General features: G+C 54.8%; 1 protein-coding gene across 1 annotated transcript; it reads right to left on the bottom strand.

Moving 5' to 3' along the window:
* On the bottom strand, positions 1 to 26,977 carry SELENOI (selenoprotein I). The gene is made up of 10 exons (XM_054293417.1): positions 26,845 to 26,977; positions 11,130 to 11,198; positions 10,742 to 10,850; positions 8,463 to 8,537; positions 6,912 to 7,174; positions 4,884 to 4,992; positions 3,389 to 3,437; positions 2,819 to 2,999; positions 1,727 to 1,909; positions 1 to 66 (listed from the first exon to the last, which is right to left on the bottom strand). Exons 1-10 carry the CDS (start codon positions 26,890 to 26,892, stop codon positions 1 to 3), a joined length of 1,152 nt encoding a protein of 383 aa, XP_054149392.1. The 5' UTR covers positions 26,893 to 26,977.
* Positions 26,978 to 27,894: the final 917 nt, after the last annotated feature.

Genomic DNA, 27,894 nt, shown 5'->3' with positions numbered 1-27,894 from the left:
TCAGTCCGGAGTGGGCTTCCGTAGGGAGAAGGGCCGGATGTTGAAGTGCCTGCTCAGCTGGCTCACCTGGGGAAGGCAGACACGGGACTGGGTTATCCTGGATCCCGGGGGGTTATCCTGGATCCCGGGGGGTTATCCCGGCTCCCAGGCATGAGCAGCAGAGCCCCAGACCTGCTCCTTATTCCCACCAAGCCCCTGCCAGCCACTGTGCCCAGCCCACCCCTGCCCAGCCCCATCCCTGTCCCTGGTTCCTCAGGGAACAGCCCTGCTCCCTTCCCAACCTTCCCAAACAACATCTGGGAGCAGGCTCACCCTCTACAGGGGCAGGAGTTGGGAATGCTGAGCCCAGACCTGCAGGATTTTACCCTCCTCCTTCATTACTCTGTTTAAATTCATTTGATCATCTCAGATATCTCTATAAAATATTCCTGAATCCATTCAAAGTCAGAGCTGGATAATTTACTTCCTGCAAAAGGAGGCTGAGCTTGACAGAGTCAGGGCAGAGGCTTTAATCCTAATCATTCTCCCCAAATTCAGAGCAGTTTGGGATTAAGCCCCAATCCCAAAGCCTTTAAAGGCTCTTCAGCTCAAAGTGAAGAGGAGCTGGCACAGATGGGCCCTTGGAAAGGCAGAGGGAGGGAAAGAGGGAGCAGAGCACTGGGAATCTCCCAGGAGGGCAGGGGCAGGAGGATTACACCACCAGCTCAGCCCCATCTCCAGCTGTGATTCCAAGACCAAATTTATTTAAGCTTCTTAGTAATTCAAATCCTTCTTGCCCAGAAGCCTCATTACACTAATTGGAACGACAAGGCAACCTGGCTATTACTCCTTGGCTGTAATTACAGCTGGGACACGACTCCGTAGGCTCTGGGGTGGAACTGGGGCTCCCAGGGGAAGGGGCTTCCCAAGGAGGGTGTCCCCACTTCAGCTGGGACACGTGGCCCCGTGCCCTCCTTCCTCAGCAGCTTCCTAGTGGGACTCTGGGCTTCTCCAAGTTTGTTCTCTCTGTTAATCCAAACTCAGAGAAGGAAACCAATCCCTGGATCTGTGCACAGATGGACAGGAGGAAGGGAGGCCCTGCAACTGCTGTGTTCCCACTTCCCCCAGCAGCAAAATCCCCACTCCAGCCTGGCTCTCTCAGCACCTTGGAGACCTCAGTGGGAGACTCAGAGCCCCTTGCAGGGCCTGAAGGGGCTCCAGGAGAGCTGCAGAGGGACTGGGGACAAGTCATGGAGGGACAGGAGCCAGGGAATGGCTCCCAGTGCCAGAGGGCAGGGATGGATGGGATACTGGGAATTGGGAATTGTGCCCTGTCAGGGTGGGGAGGGGCTGGGATGGAATTCCCAGAGCAGCTGTGGCTGTCCCTGGACCCCTGGCAGTGTCCCAGGCCAGGCTGGACACTGGGGTTGGAGCACCCTGGAACAGTGGAATGTGTCCCTGCCATGGCAGGGGTGGCACTGGATGGGCTCTGAGGTCCCTCCCAGCCCAAATTCCAGGATTTTGTGCTTGGTTTCCCACTCATCTGACACACCCCAGGGGAAGGACAGCCCCTGACACATCCTGTGCAGTCCCCTTCAACTCCATGCAACCTCCCCAAGCCTCTCACAAGGAATCCACCCCAAATCCCACAGGGCTCACAGAACCATTCCCAGTTTCACACAGAGCACTCCCTGCCCCAAGCAGCAGCACTCCCAGCCACAGCCCAGCCCCAGGAGGTGTCACCTACCACGACCACTCCGTAGTGGATGTGTGCCAGGGTGAGGAAGGCAGTCAGCAGGTACAGCAGGAGCGTTTCACTGCCTGGAGCCAGCCCAGACACCACCAGGAGCAGCACGGCCGCAATGGGCAGCAGCATCCAGTTGAGGGGCTGGCACCGTGTGCTGCTCATCTGGCACACGATCAGCTGGCACTGAGGGGACAGGGACAGAGCCTGAGCCTGCTGTGGGCTCTGGGAGCAACAGATGTTTGTCCCCAGAGCAGAGGGGATGGTCACTTGTGTGATCTGTGACACTGTCCCCAGTGCTGGCACTGCTGGGGCACCTCCAGTGCTGGGGGCAGCTCTGGGCCCCTCCTGCCAGGAGAGACCTGGAGGGGCTGGAGCGTGTCCAGGGAAGGGAACGGAGCTGGGAAGGGAATGGAGCCCCAGGAGAGGCTGAGGGAGCTGGGAAGGGAATGGAGCCCCAGGAGGGGCTGAGGGAGCTGGGAAGGGAATGGAGCCCCAGGAGAGGCTGAGGGAGCTGGGAAGGGAATGGAGCCCCAGGAGAGGCTGAGGGAGCTGGGGAGGGGCTCAGCCTGGAGAAAAGGAGGCTCAGGGGGGACCTTGTGGCTCTGCACAAGTCCCTGACAGGAGGGGACAGCCAGGGGGGGTCGGGCTCTGCTCCAAGGGAACAGGGACAGGACAAGGGGAAATGGCCTCAGGCTGGGCCAGAACAGGCTCAGGGTGGACATCAGGAGGAATTTCCCCATGGAAAGGGTTGTTAAACATTGGAAAAGGCCCAGGGCAGTGGTGGAGTCCCATCCCTAGAGGGATTTTAAAACCTCCTGGATGTGGCACCAGGAGCAGGGGTGACCTTGGCAGTGCTGGGGGACAATTGGACTCAGTGGTCTCATAGGGCTTTTCCAACCTTAACATTCCCATTATTCTACCACTAGGCAGCTAAATTAAATTTTGACCAAAAATTTAGCCCTCCCATTTTAAGTTTATCCCCAAAAGGAGGCAGGAACTCCTTTCCCATCAGCACTTTGCTGCTCACAGCACATGTGAAAACTCAATTTAACCAATTCTCCAGTCCCTCAAGCATAAAGCAGAAGCTCTTACAGAGATGTTGGCAAAGGCTGTTCCAACCATGAAATAGAAGAGCCTGGGCTGGACCTCCAGGATGTCAGTGGGGGACAGGAAGATCCAGGTGGTGCAGAGCAGGAACAGCAACACCGGGGACACCAGGGGCAGCAGGATTTCATACACAGAGTGGTGCTTCAAGGTGTTATTTTTATAGGCCCTGAAACACAAGCAAAGAAATGAAAATACATGGAATGACTGAGAAATCCCTGGTGCTGCCTGCAGTAAGAACCTGAAGGGGCTCCAAGAGCGGCAGAGGGACTGGAGTGATAGGACAAGGGGGAATGATTTCCCACAGCCACAGGGCAGGGATGGATGGGATGTTGGGAATTAGGAATTCTTGGTTGTGAGGGTGGTGAGACCCTGGCACAGGTGCCCAGAGCAGCTGGGGCTGGCCCTGGATCCCTGGCAGTGCCCAAGGCCAGGCTGGACAGAGCCTGAAGCACCCTGGGACCGTGGGAGCTGTCCCTGCCCATGGCAGGGGGTGGCACTGGATGAATTTTCCACCCCCTTCCCACCCAAACCCTGCTGGGGTTCTACAAAACTCACTTGTAGAAGTTGTACAGGCTCATGGGCAGGGTCACAGTGAGGGCACAGGCTGGAAGAGAAAAGTGCCACGTTAGTGCCCCAGGGCACAGGGGACATCCCATGCACCCCGAACAGGAGGCTCTGGCTGGGCTCTGCTTTAAATTCCCTGCACCAAAAATAGCTCCTGGTGCCCCAGGAATAGCTCAGCACATTTGGAAGAAGCTGCTCTCAAGTCTGGCCCAAGAGCTGTAATTAAAAGTTAAAGTCTGCTGTAAGTTGAAGACATTTCCATTTGAAAGGGCTGCATTAAGGAGCTCGGGGTTTGTGCTTTTAAACAGTGACAAAGCTTAATTATAATACAACTCTAATGAGACACCAGTGCACACTCCTCAAATGACGTGGCTGGGCACAAAAGTTTTCACAAGAAAGACAATTTGCTGTTTCTCTGGCTGTGTGCAGACATTTCCAGTGGCCACGTTGCCAAAAAGTTGTCATTTAACTGGATAAATGATACAAAGCACCCACGTAACTGAAAAATCCTGACCTAAATCAGAACCATCAACATTATCCATGATATTCCAGCACAACTCCTTCCCTGTTTATCTAGCAGAAGGTATGTGAACAGAGCTGGAAATATTCCTGCTTTAATAACCCAGCTCCTCTCCCCCGTGTGGGAACTGGGCTCAATTTCTCATATAGGAAAAGCATATTCATTATTCATGTCAAGTCGCAGCTGTCAAAGGAAAGCTGGGAACATCTACCTGATAAAAGTGCAAGTACATTTAACACACTAATTAACTCAAAATTAAGCAATTACAATGAACACCTGAAGGGAAACAGAAAATAAACTGAGCAGAACTTGTGATTTAGGCAATGGCATTGAACAACATCAGCTCAGCTCTACCCTTTGCAGTGGCTTATTTTGACTGACCACACTCAGAGAGTGAGGCTGGGCCTTTATTTCAAATTTTTTATAATTATTATTATTATAATGATGTTCAGGTGGGTGGATGGAGGGCAGGATCCCCAAACAGCAGAGCTCCCACCCACCTCCATGGCTGCAACCTCCCTCCCACGCTGTGTTTGGGCTCTGGGGTGAGAGGGAGCCCCAGAGCAGCAAAACAAAAGTGTCCTGACCCCTCCAAACCAGCCCAAGGCTGGGGAGGCTCCACTGACAGCCAGGTCCCACCACCCCCTGCACATTGGGCTTTATCCCCTGGAAACTCTGGGTTTACCGCACTGGTTTTACCCCCAGGCTCTCACTGAGGACAAACTAAGCTTGGCTGGAGTGAAGTCAGCCCAGGCAGAGCAGAGTTAAGTTCTCCAAAATAACTCTGCAGGAGACATCCCTGTTTTGAAATCCTGGGAAAGATTTTCAGGCTGTGAGAACACCCTCAATTAGTCACTTCAACAACAGCCCGGGGGCAGCAAACAGAGCAGTGTTAGCAGGTCATTAGCAGGGGGTTTGGGAAAAAGGTGAAGTTTAAAAGACAGGCTTCAACATGGAGTTTCTTACCAATAATCATTGCAGTGAATAGGTCTCTATATAAGAAATTAAACAGGAAAGGTGCATACCAGGCCTCAACTCCCACAAAGGCTGTCACTATGTAGACAATTGAAATGGTCTGAAAGAAAGCACAGGACAAGCAGGGGTGAGAAATGAGATGGGCAAGTCTGGCAGCACCTGGCTGGCAGCACCTGGGCTGGCAGCACCACACGTGTGCCAGGCAGCTCCAGGGAAAGGCAGCTCTAAGCTATGACATGTTCAGTCCTACCCACCAGCAGGAAGGAGAAAAATAAAGCAAATCCACAAATATCCCATGTGAGCAGGTGTAGGAAGGAAGATCTGCTGAGAAGGGATTGGATTGGGCAGTGCCCATGCCCTGTGCTGGCACTGCTGGGGCACCTCCAGTGCTAGGGGCAGCTCTGGGCCCCTCCTGACAGGACAGACATGGAGGGGCTGGAGCGTGTCCAGGGAAGGGAACGGAGCTGGGAAGGGAATGGAGCCCCAGGAGGGGCTGAGGGAGCTGGGAAGGGAATGGAGCCCCAGGAGAGGCTGAGGGAGCTGGGAAGGGAATGGAGCCCCAGGAGGGGCTGAGGGAGCTGGGAAGGGGCTCAGCCTGGAGAAAAGGAGGCTCAGGAGGGACCTTGTGGCTCTGCACAAGTTCCTGAAAGGAGGGGACAGCCAGGGGGGTCGGGCTCTGCTCCCAGGGAACAGGGACAGGACAAGGGGAAATGGCCTCAGGCTGGGCCAGGGCAGGCTCAGGGTGGACATCAGGAGGAATTTCCCCATGGAAAGGGTGGTCAGGCCTGGCAGGGGCTGCCCAGGGAGGTGGTGGAGTCTCATCCCTGGAGGAATATAAAAACCACGTGGAAGTGGCACTTGGGGCCATGGGCCAGCGGTGGCCTTGGCAGTGCTGAGGACAAGGCTGGACTCGATGGTCTCAGAGGGTTTTTCCAACCTCACTGATTCCATGAGGAGGACATGACCAGGAGCTGCAGGAGAGATGCCCCAGCACAGCCTTGAACTCTTGAGGTGACCACAGCACAGGTTTTACACAAGTTGCAGTGACCCTGGAGGGGTCATTCAGGGACTCTTCCTTATCCATCAGCTGCTGGATTACAGGGAGAAGCTCACCAGGGCTATTTCAGCTTTAATAGTCCCCTGAAGCTGGGTGGAACACGCTGCTCTGCCCTCCACCCCTGCCTTTCTCCAGCAGGCAGCTCAAAGACCTGGGTTAAGCAACATTTTGGGAGAAAGGATCAGAGTACAGTCAGGGCCCAGCTCTGGTCTGCTTGTAGTAGGAGAAATGATTATTCCAATTAATGCAGCTGCATTAATTGAACTCTCCAACTCGTTGCATTTCCCACCCAGCATCTGACAAACCAGAGGATAATAAATGGACATAAGATAATGAGGTAAAAGGAAGAAGCTTTTTTACAATGAGGGCGCTTGCCCAGAGAAGCTGTGGCTCCCTCATCCCTGGAAATGTCCAAGGCCAGGCTGGACAAAGCTTGGAGCAGCCTGGGCTGGAGGAAGGCACTGCCAGGTGAGCTGCCTCATCCCCAGGTCCCAGTTCTCTTCAGGAAGAGCTTCCTGCAGAGAATTCCTTAAGGAGGGATGGACACACCAACACCCGAAGGGGCCCATCACCATCAGTCTCCACACCCACTGCCCAGGGACCATGGTCTGGAGGGGCACCTCCCCAGGGATCTTTGCTTCGGGAACAGCAATTAACAAGCCAATTACCTCTGCTGAATTTTTGAGCAAGATCCTGCTAGTGCCAAAAGGCATCCCAAACTTCCAGGCTTTACCCACACTGGTACCACGTAGGGAACTACACAAAGCAACCATTCCAGTGGGCAAAACATGCAGGAAGCAGGGAGAGGAGAGCCAAGGCCATGTCCATCCTTCAAGCCTTGTTTGTCATGGAGAGTCCCTGTCCATGGACTGACTCCATGACTGACAATGCTTTGGATCCACAGCAGAACACCCCTCAGTGGGCAGCACTGCACCCAGCACCTTCTCAGGGTGTCAACTCACCACCTGGCTGACGTCATATCCCCAGGGCAGGAAGAGAATCCCTGTGTTATACTTCTCCCAGTGGGAGAGGATGAAGGAAAACAAGACCACCCACAGCAGGAGGTAGAGCACGAAGACGCTGACGCCGGTGGAGCCCCGGCCGAAGGTGGAGTACACGGTGACCACAAAGTACACGCAGGCCCAGCTGTCCAGGCCGTGGTCAAAGAGCTCTCCCAGGGGGGTGCTGGAGTTGGTCCGGCGTGCCTGCTTCCCATCAACACCATCTGGGAAGAGGGAGGGAAAAATGGATGATGTGTTAGTCTTTGAGCCAGGTCTTAGGAGCTCTCAGAGAAATACATCACACCTGAGATAGCTCAGCTACCCAGAACAGCATAAAATTAGCAGGATGGCTTCTGAGGTAGTGTTGGAAACAGAAAAAGGTTTGATAAAAGGCAAATTAACAAAGCTCTTACGGAGAAAAAATGAGCCAGGGGCAAGAGGTTCTTGCTCCTGCTAAAACACCCCACATCCTTTGTTCTCTTCTTTATCTAGTGAATTACCTAGGTGGGACCTCTTGGCCTCTGTCTAATCAGACAGCACCAGGTTTGAGTGGAAGTCCAAAAGGTCCTATGAGGTGTCTTTTGAACCAAATTGGGAGAGAAACTTCTGGGCTTTTTGCCTTTTTAAGCAGATAAAGAACAATTTAGTCACTCCATCAACAGGGGGCACATTCCTACACATGGAGCTCTCTTGGACACTCCACACAAAGCAGTGGGCCAGGGAACAGCAGCTTCCCCGACCTCCACCCTCAGTCAGTGAGTGGACTTCCCACTCCTGCTCCATGGGAGGCTGGAAAATGCAACAGGTCTGATGAGATTATATTTATTTCCTTATGTTTCCTTTATATTCCTTAGAGCAGCCTCTTCCTGTGCCTAAAGGAGGTCCAAGAGAGCTGGAGAGGGACTTGGGACAAGGGATAGAGGAACAGGACACAGGGAATGGCTTCAAAGTGGAAAAGGGGAAATTTGGGTGGGATACTGGGAAGGAATTCTTGGCTGTGAGGCCTTGGCACAGGTTGGCCAGAAAAGCTGTGGCTGCCCCTGGATCCCTGGAAGTGTCCAAGGCCAGGTTGGATGGGGGTTGGAGCAACCTGGTGTTGGATTAGGCATGTTTACACAGGCGTGTTTTGTTTGTTTACAAACAAATACATACTATGTGAACCTTTATCAGACTTTAAGAATTCTCTACAAATTCATTTCCCACATTTGGGATAGTGGAAAGTGTCCCTGCCCATAGCAGGGGGTAGAACCAGAGGATTTTGCAGGTCCTTTCCAACCCAAACCATTCTGGGATTCTCTGATTCTTTAGAGCAGACCCAAGACAGAGTTTCACAGTTCATCTCACAGTCACTTCCAGTATCCTCCTTTCCCATCAGATGCTCAGAGACAACTTCCTTGTCTCCACATTGCAAAGCAGCTCCCAGAAACTGCTGGGAGCACACAATATAACACTTCCCACGGGGAGAGAGGGAACACAATCACAGCATGAGTGGGTGACCCTGAAAACTCTTACCTAACGTGTAGGCCATGAAGTTGAGGAGCCCCACCACGATCCACACACCATTTGGAACATGCTGGTGATCAGGAGCTGCAGGGATCAGACAGACCAGAGTCAGGACAGTTCAGGATGTGCTTCCTGAGGGTTTATTTTGGCCCAAGAGGCAGAGCCACACAGTGAATCTGGGATGTGAGCTTTGCAGGATGTGATGGCAGAGCTGCCCCATAGCAGCTCATGAAACCAGGTCAGTGAGGACTTTGCCTTTCAGGATATATTTGTCCTTTGCTCCCAGCTCTCTGAAATCATGGCATCTGAGAACTGGGGCCAGTTCTGCAGTGCCACTGCAGGCTGTGTGGAAGTGTGTGCAGAGGACACTCCTCAGTCAGTCACTGGCTCACAGAGCATCAAGTGGAGCCTCTTTGATGTGGCAACTCCCTGCCCCCGCAGGAACATGCCAGGATTCCCCGCCCAGTCTCCAGTCCCATCCTGCCAATGGAAACCGAGCTCGTCCCTAACAGCACCTCCACCTCCTCCAGCACGGCTCAGGCAGTGAGCCAGCAGAGCTGGCTGCACCTCACCCCATACCCACACTCGTGCAGCAAGGCTTTGTGAATTTCCTGGGATCACACCTTCAATTTCTCCTCTGATGGACAATGTTTTATTTTGTATCATGAGAAAAATGGAATGAACATGAACATGATCCAGATTCAAGCTACTACCTAAAATAAAACCTAATTTGGGACTTTCAGCATGCTGATTAATACCCACACTGTGTTGGTTGTGGTAGAAGCAGAGTAACAATTAATTCTTCTTGTCCAGCACCTTTCTCCCCTGTTAATATTTATTTCCTAATGGATATCATGGTAGGCTGCAATCAGGAAGCCCAAAGAGAAGGGCAGGAAGAGGCATGGATCCTTGGCAGCAGGAGGGCACAGGGAGGTCTCTGGGGGAACAGTGAAATGCCACCTCCTGTTTCCTCAGGGCAGCAGGATGGTGCCCTTCCAGCAGCAAAGGGAAGGAGGGTACCACATCTGCAAAGCCATCCAAGGAGGAGGGAAGGCACAAAATTCTGGAGCAGCACCAGGAGAAGTTCTCTCTCCGAGCAGGACATGTAAAACATGTATGTGAAAGGGTCCCAAGCTATGAGCTTCTCCATCCTTCCAAAGCCAATTTTTGAGAGGCTGGGAGAGTTGGGGATGTCCAGCCTGGAGAACAGAAGGCTCCAGAGAATTCTGAGTCCCTTCCAGGGCCTAAAGAGGCTCCAGGAGAGCTGGAGAGGGTGGAACAAGGGGGAATAGATTCCCACTGCCAAAGGGCAAGGATGGATGGGACACTGGGGCTTGGAGCAACCTGGGATAGTGGAAGGTGTCCCTGCCCCTAGCAGGAGGTGGGACCAGATGGGCTTTAAGGTTCCTTCAACCCAAACCATTCTGGGATTCCATGATTCTGGATGTCTGATGTCCTAGAGGTTTTCACCTTGAGCTACTGACAGCTTTTGCTCCCATGGCTCATGGCTCTTTACAGCCCAAACCCCGGCCAACAGCCACAGGTGTCACCTGAACCTTCAACAGCTTTGACTTATCTACCAATAAAGGCAATCCCAAGAAAGCAGGATTTCTGCCATGTAACTGTGTTTTGATGATGGGTCCAGTTTAGAACTCCACAAACTCTCCTGAGCAACCGAAACCAGACCTGGCAGGGTCTAAGGGAGAGAAAAACACAGAGGAGAAGCTCCTGAGAATTATCACACTGCATTAATGCTTTCCCTGGGACTCCTCCATGTGCAAAGGAACACGACTGAACTATTGGATTCGCAGACAGATGAACATGGGGACTGTTAGAAAAGTTTAAAGCTGTGAATGATGAAGCTCAGAAAGAGGATTTGGCCTTGTTAGTCTGATGTGCTGGTGGTTTTGCCAAGAGGGGAACGAGCCGGGATGTGAAAAACAAGGCTCTACCAGCTGATTTCAGGGAAGCAGCACTTCCTAACATTTTCCTGTTAGATTTTCAAACAAGGGCACTGGGTTGTTTGCTCTGCAGGCAGAGCCAATTCCAACCCAAGATTCCAGCTGTCTCCTCCTCCCTGTCCCACCCGCTGCCAGCCAGGAGCACCTTTCCCTGGCAGCCAGAGGGAAGGTGTCACACTCTGACAAGTCCTTGTCACAAAACCCAGAGAGTTCAATCCCCTCCACTGTCCCAGTCACTTTGGGAAGGCCCAGACCCAGAGGCCTCACCAATTCCCAGCAGAGGAGGTGACACAGATTTCCCACCTGACCAGGAACATGCAGCCTTACCAGAAGCATAAAAGTCAGGGTCGAAGTATGCCATGAGGAAGAAGTTGAAGACAAGCAGCAGGAAGCCAGAAAACGTTATCAAATTTGGGGCCAGCCAGGTAGGGAAGATCTATGGGAAAGCAGCAAAAGAACAGATGAACTCATTAAAACATGGACTGAGGAGCAGACGCTGCTCCAGCCATGGCTGCACTGTCTGGGTGTTAGACAACACTGCCAGGAGCATCCTGGGGCAGCAGGAAGCATGGGGCTGGGATGCAGGCATTCGGGGATTGGGGGCAGGCTGCAGGCAGCCCCTCACTCATTAGTGGCACCACAAACGAAGCAGCTGATGGTGTTACAGAGCTGACCTGGGCTGTGCTGTCCTGCCCAGGGTGGGACAGGGACTCACCTTCACGATGGCGTTCCAGAAGGGATGCATGACATACAGGGACAGGGGGTTGCTGTCCACGGCGCTGTACTGGGAAAGGGAAACAAAAACCAACACTTAGGACTCCAGCAATGTGCAGAAACAGCCAGACATCTGGAATCTTCTGAGCCACATCTGTGTGGAACCCCCACAGGACTCCTGATGTACCCCCCAGCCTTTGGAAATGCCAGCTCCAGCTCTCTGAATGGACACAAGCAAGGAGAAAAATGCTCATCCTTTCAACTGCTTCCAACTGCTCTGCCCCACCTGGATGAGGAGAAATGCTGTGGGTCCTGTCCCCCGACAGGGCCATCTGTCACCTTTGGAAATGCCAGCTCCAGCTCTCTGAGTGGACACAAGCAAGGAGAAAAATGCTGATCCTTTCAACTGTTTCCAACTGCTCTGCCTCACTTGGATGAGGAGAAATGCTGTGGGTCCCCCCAACAGTGCCATCTGTCACCTGCTCTGCTGTGACCCCTTTGTTCCCTTGCTGGTCTCAGTCTCCATCTTCACTTCCAGCAGTGGGACTGGGAGCCCCTTCAGCAGGATGGATTTCAGAGGTCCCCTCTCCACTGAGGAGCTGAGATTTCACCAGAGGCGGCTTTGGGAATGGGGAGGGAGAGCTCTTACCCCTCACCTCATCACTTTCATAACATTTGGGGTGCTCAGGGTGTGTTTGTGGTGGGGGAAATAAAAATAGAAATAAAAATCAATGATCTGGACAAGGCATGAAACAACCTCCAGATAGAAAGTTAAAATTTGACATCATTTGGCTCTCAAGAGCAGCACGAGCCATTATCTGCTCCCACAGCCCCTTCCACACACAGATTACCCTGGCTAAAGTCCTCTTCTCCCAGGAACACTTTGATAAGAATGCCAAGAACAATTCCATAGGCTACCAAACTCCTGGGCTCACATGCTCAGTGCTGGGCTAGGCAGAACCTGCTGCTCACCCACTGGCCTGGGACAGCACCCCCAGCTCCAGCAGAGCATCTGCCTGAGTCCAGTCCCAACCACAGAATCCCAGAGTGGTTTGTGTGGGAAGGGACCTTCCAGAAACTCCAGTGCCAGCCCCTGCCATGGGCAGGGACAGCTCCCACTGTGCCAGGGTGCTTCCAGCCCCATCCATCCTGGCCTTGGCCACTGCCAGGCATCCAGGGGCAACCACAGCTGTACTGGGCACCTGTGCCAGGGCCTCACCCCTTCACAGCCAAGAATTCCTTCCCAATATCGCACCTAACTCCCTTTTTTCACTTTGAAGCCATTCCCTGTGTCCTGTCCCTCCATCCCCAGTCCCTCTGCAGCTCTCCTGGAGCCCCTTCAGGCCCTGCAAGGGGCTCTGAGCTCTCCCTGGATCCTTCTCCCCTCCAGGTGAGCACCCCCAGCTCTCCCAGCCTGGCTCCAGAGTAGAATAGAGGGACCCCAGCCCATGGAGCAGCTCTGTGGCCTCCTTTGGACTCATTCCAACAGGTACCACATTTGGTTTGGTTGGTAAAAGGAAACCCCTCAGCAAAGAGCAGCTCCAAGTGATCCCCCAGCCGATGGCATTGAACCAGCCCCTGTCACTGTACCCATGGATTGCTCCAACCTGTTCCTCTCCTTGTCTGCATTCTCCACTTTTCCCTGGAAGCCCAGAAGTGGTGGGAAAGGGCAAAGCAACACCCCCCAAGAAATACAGCAGGACCAAGAAGGGATAAGGGACCAAGATGGGTCTCGCTGGGGTCCCATCTTACAGCATTTGCTCCCTCCTGGGTGAATCCCATCCTTGACAAGGATTTCTGTACCCCCTCCCTGGGGGTCAGTCCATCTCCCTGGGATTCAGCCCCAGAGGCTGTGTCCCCACAGGAGCAGCAGAGCAAGAAGCAACAAACCCCAAAGCCGTATGGAGGCAACTCTAAGCCGCAAGGAATTTCCAATCTCAGCTTAATGCAATTTTGGGGGGCAGAATTCCAAATGCTTTACAAGATAATAGGATTTTGAAGCACCAGTTAGGGGAGGAGGAGAGACTGATTTAATCTCATTATCCCCAAAACAGCCTGGAACAAGAAAACAGATGCAAGGCTTGGAGTGAGGCAGGGGAAGAGCTCCACAGCCTCCATGCCCATGCTTGGAAGGTACCTCAGGGAAATTTCACCAGGCTCATGGCTTGGGAAGTTTCCCTTTCTCCCTGCAAGAGCTGGGGATAATATTCAATAAACAGCTTTCCCCATGGCCACACATGTTCCCCACCTTGCTTGCAGAACTCAAAGCTGGCAAGAGCAGTTTCTTGCAGAAAGGGCAGCTGCTCTGCAGAGGTTTGTTAATGCAACCATGGAATATCCTGGGTTGGAAAGGACCCACAGGGATGCTGGAGTCCAACCCCTGTCCCTGCCCATACCCCCAACAATCCCACTCTGCACATCCCTGAGAGCATTGTCCCAATGTTCCTGGAGCTCTGGCAGCCTTGGGGCTGTGCCCATTCCCTGGGGAGCCTGAGCAGTGCCTAGCTCTCTCTGGGGGAAGAACCTTTCACAATATCCACCCTAAACCTCCCTGGCACAGCTCCAGCAGTTCCCTTGGGTCCTGTCCCTGTCCCAGAGATAGAGCTGCCCCTCAGGAGGAAGTTGTTGACATCCATGAGCTCTCCTCTCAGTCTCTTCTCCAGCTGAACAAGCCAAGTGCCCACTGTGTGCCCCCTCCAGACCCTTCCCCATTGGGTCTGTGCCCCTCTGGATGCTCTCCCACAGCTTCAGATCCTTTCTATGCCCCCCCAGCTCCTGCCAGGCTCCAGCCAGGGCACTCCTCTGTGTGCTGAGCAAGGTCAGCCATGCTGTGCCCATTCTGGGGACACCCTTGGGCACAGGGACAGAACCAGGGCTGGCTCTGGTGCCAGGCTGGCTGCCACCCTTGGGGACAGCGCTCTGGACAGCCAGGACATGGCTGTCTGCCCAGGACAGCTGCTCCCAGAATACCAATGAGCTGCCAGGCACCTTCAGGGACAGATCCCAAGACATCCTGGCCATGCTCAGCCTCCTCCAGCTGCTTTTCCTGTCGGGGTCTTCCTTATAAACATTACTAAAGTTGTCCCTTCCACCTCTTCACTTGTCAACCCCAAACCCAGCAGTGTTTGAGCCTGGCACTGGCTCCATCATTCCCTCACCTCATCCTCACTGGAAATCAGCGTCACCTTCTGTATTTTGGACCTCCACACACTGGTCTAGTGACTCACATCCCTCTATAAAACGTTCTTCTATCACGACCAGTGATTCCCACCAGCCTGGACTCTGGATTTCCACCCCTTTTTCAGGGAAAGAAGGTTAAAGGAAAAGGAGAAGTGCCCAGAAGGAATTTCATACACCCCAGAGTCTCCTTCCCAAAGCAGCCAGGCACTTGTAAATGGCCCTGCTCTAAAATAGCTCCGTGCTCACAGACAGCTTCTCCTCACGGCTGCAGGGAGGAGCCAACCAGCCCAGACAGCTCCCTTGGGATTGGGGTCAGAACTCCTCAGGGAAAGAGCAAAACCAGCAGCAACAATCCCTGGCAGCACACAGGAGCCTCCTGTCCATGCCAGGACGGCTCCAGGGAGCCACAGGCACCCCAAGAGTTGGGGACAGGCCCGGTGGCTGTGGTGCCATCGCAGACGAGCTGGCTGGCATCGTTATGGGATTTACAGACACAAATGGCTTGTATGGCTTCAACCCAACATTAATCCTGCAACCAGGACACCTCTGGGAGATCCAATTATGTGTCCAAAGAGGACAAAAATACAGATTTATAGCCCAGATTCTACTAATGGTCTTCCTGTCCCGGAAAAAACAATTCTGCTTTGAAGTAATCTGGTTACCCAGAGCCAGCAGCAGAACAAAAACTGCCACAGAATCCTGGAGAATCCTGAGCTGGGAGGGACCCACATGGGTCACCAGGTCCAGCTCCTGGCCCTGCAGAGGACATGCCAAGAATCCCACCATGTGCCTGGTGTGATTCACACCATCACCACTGTCTGGGCCCAGAGGTGTTGGGGTGTGACACCCAGGTGGGCTGGGGCAGCGCAGCACTGGTGGCACCTGGGCTGAGGACAGAACAAAGATGGATTTGCACATCCCATCTTGCTCCAGGCAGGATCAGGGCACTCAGCAGAGCTGCTCCAGCAAGTCCACAAGGCTGCTCCCTACAAATCTCCTTAAATACAAAGAGGGCACAAGGCTAAGAACCTTCTCCCCTCAGGCTCAAGATAAGGCAGGAGGCAGAAAACTCCACCAATCCCAGCAAATGGAAGCGAGCAGAGCCGTGCCAGGTAAAACAAGGCACGTTTGCCCTATGCCCACCCTTGGCCAGCGCGTGAGGAGTCACCTCACCCTTTAATGGTACTGATTAACTCAAGCCCTATTTGCCTTTTCCAAGGTCACTTCTCAGCTGGCAGCAGAAGGGAGAGTGTTGGCAGTGCAGAGCTGCACCCACCACATGAGCCCATGGGTTTGGAAGCTGCAGGAAGGATGTGGATGTCCTGGCTGTGTGTCCCAGCTGCAGCTCCAGCGTGTCCCTCCTCCTGCCTGGGTTGCACTGTGCAGGGTTCAGACATCCAGCAATGAAAGATGCTCCAAAATAAAGCATAAAGTCACAGAATCACTGAGGCTGGAGAAGTTCTCTCCAAACATCGAGTCAAACCATCCTCTGGCACTGCCAAGGCCACCACTGTCCAGTATTCCCTGGTGCCACGTCCACAGGGTTTTTAAACCCCTCAAGGGATGGAGACTTCAGCACTCCCCTGGGCAGCTGTGCCAGGGCAGGAGAGCCCTTTCCAGGTGGGAATTGTTCCCAACATCCAACCTGAGCCTGCCCTGGCCCAGCCTGGGCCATTTCCCCTTGTCCTGTCCCTGTCCCCTGGCTGTCCCCTCCTGTCAGGGACTTGTGCAGAGCCACAAGGTCCCCCCTGAGCCTCCTTTTCTCCAGGCTGAGCCCCTTCCCAGCTCCCTCAGCCTCTCCTGGGGCTCCATTCCCTTCCCAGCTCCCTCAGCCCCTCCTGGGGCTCCATTCCCTTCCCAGCTCCCTCAGCCTCTCCTGGGGCTCCATTCCCTTCCCAGCTCCCTCAGCCTCTCCTGGGGCTCCATTCCCTTCCCAGCTCCCTCAGCCCCTCCTGGGGCTCCATTCCCTTCCCAGCTCCCTCAGCCTCTCCTGGGGCTCCATTCCCTTCCCAGCTCCCTCAGCCCCTCCTGGGGCTCCATTCCCTTCCCAGCTCCCTCAGCCTCTCCTGGGGCTCCATTCCCTTCCCAGCTCCCTCAGCCCCTCCTGGGGCTCCATTCCCTTCCCAGCTCCCTCAGCCTCTCCTGGGGCTCCATTCCCTTCCCAGCTCCCTCAGCCCCTCCTGGGGCTCCATTCCCTTCCCAGCTCCCTCAGCCCCTCCTGGGGCTCCATTCCCTTCCCAGCTCCGTTCCCTTCCCTGGACACGCTCCAGCCCCTCCAGGTCTCTCCTGTCAGGAGGGGTCCAGAGCTGCTCCAGGATCCAACTTTCTCTTCCCAAAGCTGCCTACAGGAATTACAGCAGAGAATTACTCTCTTGTTGGCAGGAGCCCAGGAGTGAACACCTGCAGGGTCCCAGCAAGGCCAGAGCCCCATTCCTCAATAAGGAACTGCCACACTCAGCAGAAACCTCCCCAGCCCCCACAGCACGTGCTAATTCATTGGGAAAAGCACATTCCTGCCCTGCCAACACGCTCTGATATTCACAGCCTTGCTTCTCAGACATCAGCTGGGAGATTCATGGAATCTCAGATTGCTTTGGATTGAATGGAGCTTAAAGCCCATCCAGCGCCACCCCTTGCCATGGCAGGGACACCTTCCACTATCCCAGGGTGCTCCAAGCCCCATCCAACCTGGCCTGGAACACTTCCAGGGATGAAACAGCCACAGCTGCTCTGGGTACCCTGTGCCAGGGCCTGCCCACCCTGCCAGGGCAGAATTCAGTGCAGTCTCTCCCTCCAGCAGGCTCTGGCTCTGTCCTGGCACTGGAATCACGCCAGGGTGGGAAGGAGCTGACCAAGTCCTGACCCCATCCCACTGTTGTGTTGGGGAAGTCATTTCCCCATGGATACATCAACACTTGATGTTGATGGCAGGCTCTGGCAAGCAGCCTGCCAATTCCAGTTGCATCCAGCAGCTCCCTGTGCTTGGGAGCAGCAAATATCCATGAATATGGGTCAGCACCGCTTCTGCTGCAGTGGGAGGCGATCAGCTGCACAGGGCTGCACAGATGGTGAGCTCAGGGCTGGGAGTGATGAACCTTCAGGGGTGCAGGCAGGAGAGGATCAGTCAGCAATGAACCCCTGGAGTGGCAATGGAGGGATCAGAGCAGCGACTTGGGGGAGGGGGAAAAAAGGGCAGAGTCAAAAATGCAGGAAAAGGAAACTTGTTACAATAACACTGGGACAGCCAGAAGAATTTCCTACGTTGCCAGAGCTGGTCTGGGCTTCAAAAAAAATAGGGGGGACATACCTGAGAGGGGGATCAGACCATCTCTGTGTGCCCAAAGAGAACAGGAGGGACCAGGAGAGCAAGGCAGTGACAGCAGAGAAGGCAGCAGCCTCGCACCACCCCCAAACTTCCACAGCCCTGTGCTCTCCCCAAGGGCATATCCCAAAACCTGCTGCCTGCAGGGTCAGTGAGCTGCTCCGGCACCTCCAGGCTGGGATGCCCCTCACAGAGGGCATGAGCCTCCAGGGAGATCAAACACTGGAAAGACCTCAGCCCCTCTGGATTTGATTTGGATTTGATCCTAACAAACCAACTATGACAACAGGACAGGGGGAATGGCCTGAAGCTGAAGGGGGGTGAGTTTAGATTAGGCCTCAGGAAGGAATTATTCCCTTTGAGGGTGGGCAGACCCTGGCACAGGGTGCCCAGAGAAGCTGTGGCTGCCCCTGGATCCCTGGCAGTGCCCAAGGCCAGGCTGGATGGGGCTTGGAGCATCCTGGGATAGTGGAATGTGTCCCTGCCCATGGTAAGGGGTTGGAATTAAATTATCTTTAAGGCACTTCCCATCCAAACCAGTCTGGGATTCTGTGTCAATGCACAAATCAGTGGAATAAAAGAGAATTTCTTACAATCCCTAGAAAAAGAAATCAAGTTGAACTTTTCTATTCAAGGAAGCCACAAGCCCAGACACATCAGGGGATTATTCCAGGTAAAGCAAGGCACTGCAGGGAAGAAGGGGCAATGCTACCCCCATGTTTCAACATTTTATAAAGGTTTTAACCTTTTTTTCCAAAAGCACATTTCTGCCTCTCTCTCATGCTGCCTCTCCACAAAGAAGAAATTCACAATTAACAGGAAAAACCCCACACTTCACATCCAGCTTTGTGCAAGACGTGAGGCAGAGTGGGTCAGGTCACTGACACAAACCCTTGTAATGTGGCCATTTTTGGAGCCAGCCACGGGAAGTGATACTTGAATTTCCACAATGCCTTCCCAGTTCTCTTCCAAACCCTCTGGACAGCCAAAGACTCGCTGTTCATTAGCAATGAGTAACTTTTCTGATGGAATTCCCTGCAGCCAAGACTCAACAGACACCAGTAAACATTGCAGCAAAATTTCAGTGCAATTAAAGAGCCCCAAGATGGGCTGACAAGCAGCCCACGCTCTGTTTAAGTGAGAGTTATGCACACCTTGCAACACTCAAGGCATAAACTGGGACCCAGATCTGCTTTGCATGCCAAGGAGAGAGTGCAGGAAAAGCCACCCAGCCAAAGGCACCGGCAGGCTCAGCACTTGTCACCACTTCAACTGCTCCTTCTTCTCCACAGGCCTGTGGCTGCTCATCACGGCACCTCTGTGCCCACACTGACAGCTGGGGTTGGCAATGCAGCTTCCTGCTGCTCCACTGGGCTCACATCCATGAGAAATCTGCTTTTAGCAGATGGCCCCAGCCACCAGCTGGGAACAGCAACCTCCTGCTTCAGGTGGGCCTGAGGCTGCAGGATGTGTGCAGCAGGAAATGGGCGCAGCAGGAGCTGTGTCTTTCACCAAGGGAAGAGACCAGGGGGTTCCTGCTGTGGGACAGGACAAGGAATCCAGGAAGACGGACAGCACCTGGCTGTGTGTGCTGACACCTGGAAGCCCCCAGTCCTGGGCTGATCCCCCACTGTGGGCAGCAGGGCAGGGGGATTCTGCCCCTGTGCCCAGGTGAGAGCCCACCTGCAGAGCTGCCCCAGCCCTGGGCACTCCAACAGCACAGGGACCTGGAGCTGCTGCAGAGAGCCCAGAGGAGCCACCAGAGCTGCTCCAGGGCTGGAGCCAGGCTGGGAGAGCTGGGGGTGCTCACCTGGAGGGGAGAAGGATCCAGGGAGAGCTCAGAGCCCCTGGCAGAGCCTGAAGGGGCTCCAGGAGAGCTGCAGAGGGACTGGGGACAAGGATGGAGGGACAGGACCCAGGGAATGGCTCCCACTGCCAGAGGGCAGGGATGGATGGGATATTGGGAAGGAATATTCCCTGGGAGGATGGTGAGGCCCTAGCACAGAGAAGCTGTGGCTGTTCCATCCCTGGAAGTGTCCAGGGGAGGTGTGGCAGCCAACACAACCACAAGCTGCCTGTGCCTGGGCGAGTCATTGTCTCATACAAAAACCCACAAAGGTTTGAAGTTCCTCTTGAAAACCCTGCAGGACCCACTGGGGACTGAAGGTGCAGTAGGTCCTGACCACAAAGAGCTTCATCACCACCACTGTGTGGCTAAAACAGACGAGTTTGGGAATCCCCCACCAAAACATGGTTCAGTACCTTTGACACCCTGTAGAGCAAAGGCCACTGCTCAGAAACCAGCAGCACCTCAGCAGCAAGTTCAGGGCTGCTCTGGCTGAAGAGATGCAAACACAGCCAGAGCAAAAGTCCCAGGAGTGGCACCAGCTCATCACTCATCAAAACCCTCCAGCACGTCAGAAGTGTCCCTAGAAAGCAGCACAAATCCCTTCCCCTCATCTCATTGCTTAGCACAGGGGAGAAGCTCAGCCAAGGCTCGTGAGCTGAGTCGCTCCCAGTTAATCCATGAGCACTGCTGCCGTCTCCTCCAACCACGGCACTGTTCAGACCACCAGAGCTGCAAGGGACATGCTAAGCTGGGCAATGGTTCAAACCCCTGAATTAAATCACAGAAAAGGAGAAGAAAGAATAAAACCAGCTCTAACTTGGAAATTACAGAGTCTAGGAGGTGCTCAGCAGGTGCCAGGCAGCACCTTGGGAAGCTGCATGTGTTTAATGGCAGGCACACACCCCGCTGTCTCAGAGCAATTAGAGGAGCCCTTGGGGAAGGAGTTAAGTGATTCCAGAGCTGGGCTCAAAGGCTTCCCCTCCTTCTCATCCTTCCTGCTATGGAAAAGCCGAGCTCGAAGGCTGGGGGGTGGCCTTTAATCGCTGTGGCCTTGAGCCTCAGGGCCACGGCCCGGCAGCAAAACACTTCCCTTTCCTGCTTCCCTTGCTCCTGGTGTTGATGTTCCATCGGTTTGAGCTGCCATCGGTGTTTCTGAACACCCTGCAGAGATCTCTTCAGGGCTCCTGTCTGCAGAGCAGCCTAGAGAATCCTGCCAGGAACAGCTCCCAGCCATCTGCTTCCCACAGCCCAGCATCTGCACAGCCCGGTTCCCTGTGGCTCTCCAAGTCTGGAGGAATGGGATTTCTGGTTGAGGAGCAGAGCACCCTCTTCTTCAGGGCACAGATGGGACCAGCAGCTGGGTTCCCACCTGGAAGAAGGGTGCAGGGAAGGGAAGAGAGCATCCAGAAGGAAAATGCTTTCTACAATAAATTACAATCCCTGAAGCCTGACCCTTGGGTGCATTCAGTGCCCCAGGTCTCCAAGCTCCTCTCTGAACATCCTTTCCATCTAACACTGGAAATTAGGAATAGAGTGGTTTCCCTGTAAGAAAACTCTTTAAGAATTTGAATAATCAAATGTGGGAAGGATTTTCTACAGATGGGGCCTGACAATCACATGGATCAGAGGTCCATTTGCTGCTCCCTCACGCAGGATTCCCACTATCCAAATGGATGTAGTATCTATACTTTTCCCTCCTTAGAGTGTCAGCTCTAATAAACAGCATTTCAAAGGGCATCTTAAGGTCCCTTAAGGTCACCACCGGCTCCTGCTGGACAAAGAATGGAGGGTTTTTGGAGCAGCAGCTTTGCTATAAAAGGTCCTTCCCAAGCTTCATTTCAGTTTCCTCTTGCTGAATTCACACTGGTTCCAGAAGCTTCTGGGGTGAACCACCAGCATGGTCCACCTTTGGACTCAAACATGACACGTGTCATCACCTGCCCTCTCCATTCCTCCTGCGCCTCAGGTAAGGAGTGGCATTCCCACCTCCTCCTTCGCTGGCATTTACCCCAGATCAAGATCCCTGAGGATAAGATCCCAGGAATGCCTGAGGCCCACGTGGCATCATGACAAAGTCCTGTACTTGTGCTTCACAGGGAGGAAAGCAGGGCAGCAGACACTCATGTGCAGCCAGAGCCTCCTGCACAACACTTGTCACCCCAACACCTTCCCTGCTCCTACAGGACCTGGATCAAAGAGCCACAAAGGGATCACAGCCCCTGGAATTGTCACCTGCGGCTCCATCACACCAGAGACACCAACAGAGGACAGGATCCCTTGGGGTAGAGCTGGACAACGTGGAATCACAAGCAGCTCAGACAAGGCTGGGAGAGAAAAGGCTACAGAGAAGGCAGGGCACGTGACTGGAATACAGAGAGACAGGGACAAACCATCAGAGCTGGCTGCAACTGCCAAGGACACGTGAAGCTGCAGAGCTGTGTCCTCACCTAGAATCATCAAATCCCAAAATGGTTTGGATGGGAAGGGACCTTAAAGCCCATCCAGTGCCACCCTTGCCATGGCAGGGACACCTTCCATTGTCCCAGGTGCTCCAAGCCCCAATGTCCAGTCTGGCCTTGGGCACTGCCAGGGATCCAGGGGATGCCCTCACTGGAAACAGCCGCTGTGGATGTGGCCGGGGAGCTGTGGGACATGGCAGGAGCTGTGACAGCCTCCCCTGGCACAGGGGACACTCCTGCAGGGGCACAGTCTGTACGAGCCTGAGCTGCCCTCGCAGCCCATAGAAACAGCAATCCATGGAATGGGTTGGGCAGGAAGGGGCCTCAGAGCCCATCCAGTGCCACCCCTGCCATGGCAGGGACACCTCCCACTGTCCCAGGTGCTCCAAGCCCCAATGTCCAACCTGGCCTTGGGCACTGCCAGGGATCCAGGGGCAGCCACAGCTGCTCTGGGCACTCTGGGCCTGTCCACCCTGCCAGGGCACAATTCCTCATTCCCAAGATCCCATCCAGCCCTGCCCTCTGGCAGTGGGAGCCATTCCCTGGGTCCTGTCACTCCAGACCCATGGCCAAAGTCCTCTCCAGCAGAGGAAGCACAGCAGAACAGTCACCTCTGTGAACACTCCCAAGGGCCCCATTTCACACTCGCCCATACATTTACAGAAGGAGGTTGCCCAGAAGCTGGCCACAAGGCCATCTGCAGACAGCTGTTAAGAACTCGACCTCTGGCATCCAACTGCAAGTTTCCACTCCAAAACAGCAGCTGGTTGCAGCTTTCTTGGCAGGGGACACCCCACACCTGACAGTAACAGTGTTGGGGTTTGGCAGAGGACATTCAACACCCAACCAGAGCAGGGTGCCTGGATTGCTTTTTCCTGGGCATGTGGACACACAAATCCTGCTCCATGGCCTCAAAACAAGCACTGGAGTTTGGACACTGAGACCTCCAGCCTGCCAGGAGCAGCCATCACCTGTCCCAGGCTGGCAAGTCACAAGTGCTGGAGCAGACAGAGCTGGCATTTGTCCGGCCTCAGGGGAAGCCTCAGCAGCTGCCAGGCAGGGCTGGGACACATCACCTACAGAGCATGGATTTGGTCCCTCTGTTCCCAGCTTAGGTGAGCCTGTCTCCAGAGGGATATTTCCTCCAGCCAAAGAATTCCCTGCTGCAGGAGCGTTACAGGCACAGAATCCCAGGATCACTGAGGTTGGATAAACCCAGACCATCAAGTCCAGCCTGTGAGTGATCCCCACCTTGTCACCAGCCCAGAGCATTGAGGGCCACATCCAGGCATTCCTTGGACACCTGCAGGGATGGGCACTCCAAACCTCCCTGGGCAGCCCCTGCCAAGGCCTGACCACCCTTTCCATGCAGAAATTCCTCCTGATGTCCAACCTGAGCCTGCCCTGGCCCAGCCTGAGGCCATTTCTCCTTGTCCTGTCCCTGTTCCCTGGGAGCAGAGCCCGACACCCCTGGCTGTCCCCTCCTGTCAGGGACTTGTGCAGAGCCACAAGGTCCCCCCTGAGCCTCCTTTTCTCCAGGCTGAGCCCCTTCCCAGCTCCCTCAGCCTCTCCTGGGGCTCCATTCCCTTCCCAGCTCCGTTCCCTTCCCTGGACACGCTCCAGCCCCTGCAGGTTTCTCCTGGCAGGAGGGGCCCAGAGCTGCCCCCAGCACTGGAGGTGCCCCAGCAGTGCCAGCACGAGGGATGGGCACTGCCCTGGCCCTGCTGCCACCCCAGAGCTGGCACAGCCCAGGGGCCATTGGTCTCTGGCACACCTGGGCTCATGTGCAGCTCCTGGCACCAGCACACCCAGGAAATCTCCAGCACCACTAAACCATGACCCCCTCTCTGCCAGCTCTGCACCTTGTGCTGCACGGCTTCCTCAGGCTCAGGAGCTCCTCAGTGTCCCTTCAGGAGCAGCCAGAGAACCGTTCCCTCTCTGCCCCTGCCAGCCTGGCACAGCAGGAGCACACTCCTGCCTCACCCCAGCCAGCAGGAACGTGCACACTGCAAACTGAGACCATCTGCACTCCTGACTCCATGGCAGGAGGGACCCAGCCAGGGCTGGAGAAGGCTGGGCATCATCCTGCATGAAGCTCCTCTGCTCCTGCTCTGTCAGCTCCAGGGACACCAGCTCCTCTCCAAGGAAAAGCTCCTTCCCTCTTGGGGACACGCTGCCTCCTCCACATCCCCCCAAATCCACTGTCTCTTCTCCAAATCGATGGTGTGTGGCCAGAGAGCTTCTGCCAGGCACAGCTCAAATGCTGAGGCACAGCCAGGGACTGGCACAGGGTGCCCAGAGAAGCTGTGGCTGTCCCTGGATCCCTGGAAGTGTTCCAGACCAGGCTGGACTGGGCTTGGAGCAACCTGGGATAGTGGAAGGTGTCCCTGCCCATGGCAGGGGGTGGCAGTGGATGAGCTTTAAGGTCCCTCCCAGCCCCATTTGTGAGTCTGACAAGGTAACCCAGCTTTGGAAGCTGCAAAGGGCAGAGCACACCAAGCCTCAATGCCTAAATCAAGGCTGGAATAGGTGACCCAGTACTGAGATTTGTGCTGGATCAGCCACTTTCCCAAGGCTAAAATAGCCAGGAACAAAGCTCCCCAAGGAAACAAGACACGGAGCAAGCAAGGAAGGCAGCAGGGCAGAGACACGAGTGGGGCACAGATGCTGCCCTTGGAGCACTCAGTGAACCCACCCACTCCTGTCCAAGCCTCTGCTGACTCAGTAAAGCCCCAGGCTCTGGGGCAAAGCTCTCCTGTCCTCGGGCACAGCTCCATCAGAGCCCTGCTCCCACATTCCAGCCCTGTGCCCCCAAAGCAAGGCCAGGGAGCACCCCAGCAGTGCCTAACTGGGGACAGGCTGAGGCTTTTGTGCTGTGGGACTTTCCTCCTCACCCCGGGTGCCTTTCAGGGTTCTGCTCCCAGATTCAACTGCAGCAGCGTTTCTGTCAGAGGAGCCTTCAGGAAATAACCTGGCAGCAGTTTTGGTCCCTGCCACATGATCCAGAAGGGTGGTGAAGTTGGGACCCCCTTGTCCCTGCACTGGTGCTGAGAGAGACAGCAGCAACCCCAGCAATCCCTCCAGCAGGACTGGAAACAGGCTGAACATCCAACAGTCTCCCTCTTGGAGCAAAAGAGTTGTCTTTGCAGGAGCCAAACCAGTCCCTTTGGGAGGCCTGGCTCACAGCTGAGTGTTTTGATTACCTTTCTCCAGCACCCACACAAACCCACAGTCGTTCCCTGCCTTTCTAAACACGCAGACATTTTCCTGATGAATCCCCACACAGCCAGCCTTCCACAGGGAATCTTGTGCACCCTGACACATCATCCCAAGTCCATTTCTCTCTACCTGACCAGGGTGCAAGAGGAGTGTGAGCAAGCCCTGGCCACCCCAGCCCCCACAGATGGCTCCAGGAGGAGCTGTGCTCCATGAAGGCTTCAGACATGTCCTGACTGTCCCACACTCTTAAGTGACACCCCACAAGCCACCCTGGAAGGATGACTGGAACATGACAGGTCCCATAAGAGCAAAACAAAGAAGGTGAGGTGAAGACTTTTTACTTCACAAAAGAAGAGTGTGGGAGAAGAAAGAAATATGGAAAATACGGAAAACCCTCCTCTCCACATAAACACAGGATCCAGCATTCCCCCGTGTTCAGGATGTCGCCTACTTTGGCCCAAAATCAGGCCCCAGGGATTTAAATGCCATGGCAGAGGCTGCTGCCACTTCCAGCAATTCCTTCCAAGCTTCCCAGCACTTTGAACAAGACACAGCTCAGCATGAGGAGATGGGAATGATGTGGGTTCCATGGGTCTGACTGCAGGGAGCACCCACGGGGCAGAAGCACAATGGTCCTGAGCTCCATTGGGGCAGTTCCTGGGCTGGCCCTGCTCCAGGGAAACCCACAGTCCCTTCATTGTGGGGGACAGCCCCAGAGCTCGCTGCGTGCAGGGACAGGTCACCACTGCCTCCCCGGACCCCAGCCCAGGAGGAAAAGCTCCCAGTCACATCCTGATCATGCCAGCAAGGGGGATCCTATGTCACACACGGTCCCACCTTTACCACACTGGTCCTCACTGCACCCACAGCCCCCCAAATCCCAGCTCTCACTCACTGCAATTCCTCTGCCACACAGCTCCGGATGTCTCTGCAGCCCCCCAGCATACAAACCTCGGGTCTCACTGCAGCCATTCCTCCAAACCCTGTGTTTCCCTGCCACCACCCCCAAACCGGGGTCTCACTGCAGAGCTCTCTGTAACCCCAATGTCTCACTGGAGCTTCACCCCAAAACCCAGATTTCACTGCAATACCCTGTCCCCAAACTCCAGGTTCCCCTGCAGCCTCCTGCCACCATCCCAGGTATCATTACAGCACCAACCCCCAGTCCCCAAGCCCCTGGGTGTCACTGCAAAGCCACCAAACCCTGGGGCTCACTGCAGCACAAAACCCCCTGTCCCCAAGCCCCTGGGTGCCACTGCAAAGCCACCAAACCCTGCGGCTCACTGCACTTCCCACCCCTTCCACACCCGGGTTTCAGGTCTCACTGCAGTCCCCCAAAACCCCGCACACCTCTGCAAACCCCCTCACCCCAAAACCCCACATCTCACCGCAGATCCTCCCAACACTCGGACCGCCCTACACTTCCCCCTCGCTCCCTTTAAATCTCAGGTTTCACAGCGGCCCCTCCCTCCGCCCCAAACCCCCGGACTCCCTCCATATCCCCTCCCCACACCCCGGCTCTCCCTACAGCCCCTCCGGATCTCCCACCACGGCTCCAGGCCCCGCCGGAGCCTCCCCTCCTCCGTGCACTCCAACCCTGCCCAACCTTCCCTCCCAGCCCCGGCTGCCCCTCAGCGCCCCCCTCACAGCGCCAGGCCCCGAGCCCGGCCCCCGTCAGCGCCGCTACCTTGTACTTGCTGAAGCCGGCCAGCTGCTCGGGGCTCACGTACTCCATGCTGGCGCTCCTGCTGTTGCCGCTGCCGCCGTTCGCAGTGCTACCGGCGCTCCCGGTGCCGCTGTTCCTGCTGTTCCCGGGGCCGTTCCCGCTGCTCCCGGTACCGCCGCCGCCGCATCGGCCCACCCGGCGTGGCAGTGACGTCACCACTCCCCGCCCCACCGCGATGGCGCCCCCTGGCGGCCGGGAGGGCCCCACGCGTGAGGGGAGCCAGGAAAGCGGGAAAAGAGATCCCAAAAAACACATCCAGGCCTGGCCTGCGTCAGTGTGGAGAGATTCTCCGTGTCCTGGCACTCCATCCCTGCTAAAAAGTCTCTCTTGGATCTCCTTTAGGGGCCAGAAAGGGCTCACAGGTATTCCTGTACCATTCTCATCTCCCTAAGTCCTCATGGATTCCGTGTGGAAGGAGACCCTAATGCCCATCCAGTGCCACCCCCTGCCATGGACAGGGACAATTCCACTGTCCCAGGGTGCGACAAGTCCCGTCCAGCCTGGCCTTGGACACTGCCAGGGGTGGGAGAGCCACAGCTGCTCTGGAGTGGGAGGGAGAACATGGGGAGGAAGGGAAACTAAGAGCAAGACTGGTCTTCTTAGGCCTCCCCTGTGAAAAATGCCAATCTCTTCTTTTAAAAGCTTTAAAAGTTTAATAGTAATAAACTGTTTATAAAATAGTAATACTAATTAGAGCAATACAAATTTGGACAATCAGAATTGGGACAATAAAGGATAATAAAAGCAAAGAATTATGAATATTCAGACATTTTCCTCTAGAAAGCATGGCTCACTCACAAAGGATTAGCCCATAAAAGCAACAGCCTGTTGCACATGCATATATCTCATACATGATGCATACATTACTTTCAAACTAGGGATTTCTCTGGTTATTCTCAACTTTCCTCCATAATCCTCTTGGCACCTCAAAGATGGGAAGGAGATGGAATAAAGTTTGTCTTTTCCAATAAGGTGTCTTCTTGGGGATTTTGGTGTCTTGTTGCTGTTATC

The sequence above is a fragment of the Melozone crissalis genome, unplaced genomic scaffold, assembly GCF_028551555.1.
Source record: "Melozone crissalis strain CALT ecotype California unplaced genomic scaffold, PUWL_Pcris_2 ptg000150l_1, whole genome shotgun sequence".
Lineage (NCBI taxonomy): Eukaryota > Metazoa > Chordata > Aves > Passeriformes > Passerellidae > Melozone > Melozone crissalis.
The sequence above is the reverse complement of the archived record's forward strand: the minus strand, read 5'-3'. Positions and strand labels throughout refer to the sequence as shown.

Excerpts from the sequence above, each read along its gene's own strand:
- SELENOI (XM_054293417.1), bottom strand. The coding sequence starts at position 26,892 with ATGGAGTACGTGAGCCCCGAGCAGCTGGCCGGCTTCAGCAAGTACAAG. Across the intron at positions 10,851-11,129 it reads TCTGGAACGCCATCGTGAAG|ATCTTCCCTACCTGGCTGGC; the intron begins GTGAGTCCCTGT and ends GCTTTCCCATAG. Across the intron at positions 1,910-2,818 it reads CAGCCTTTGCCAACATCTCT|TGCCAGCTGATCGTGTGCCA; the intron begins GTAAGAGCTTCT and ends CTGTCCCCTCAG.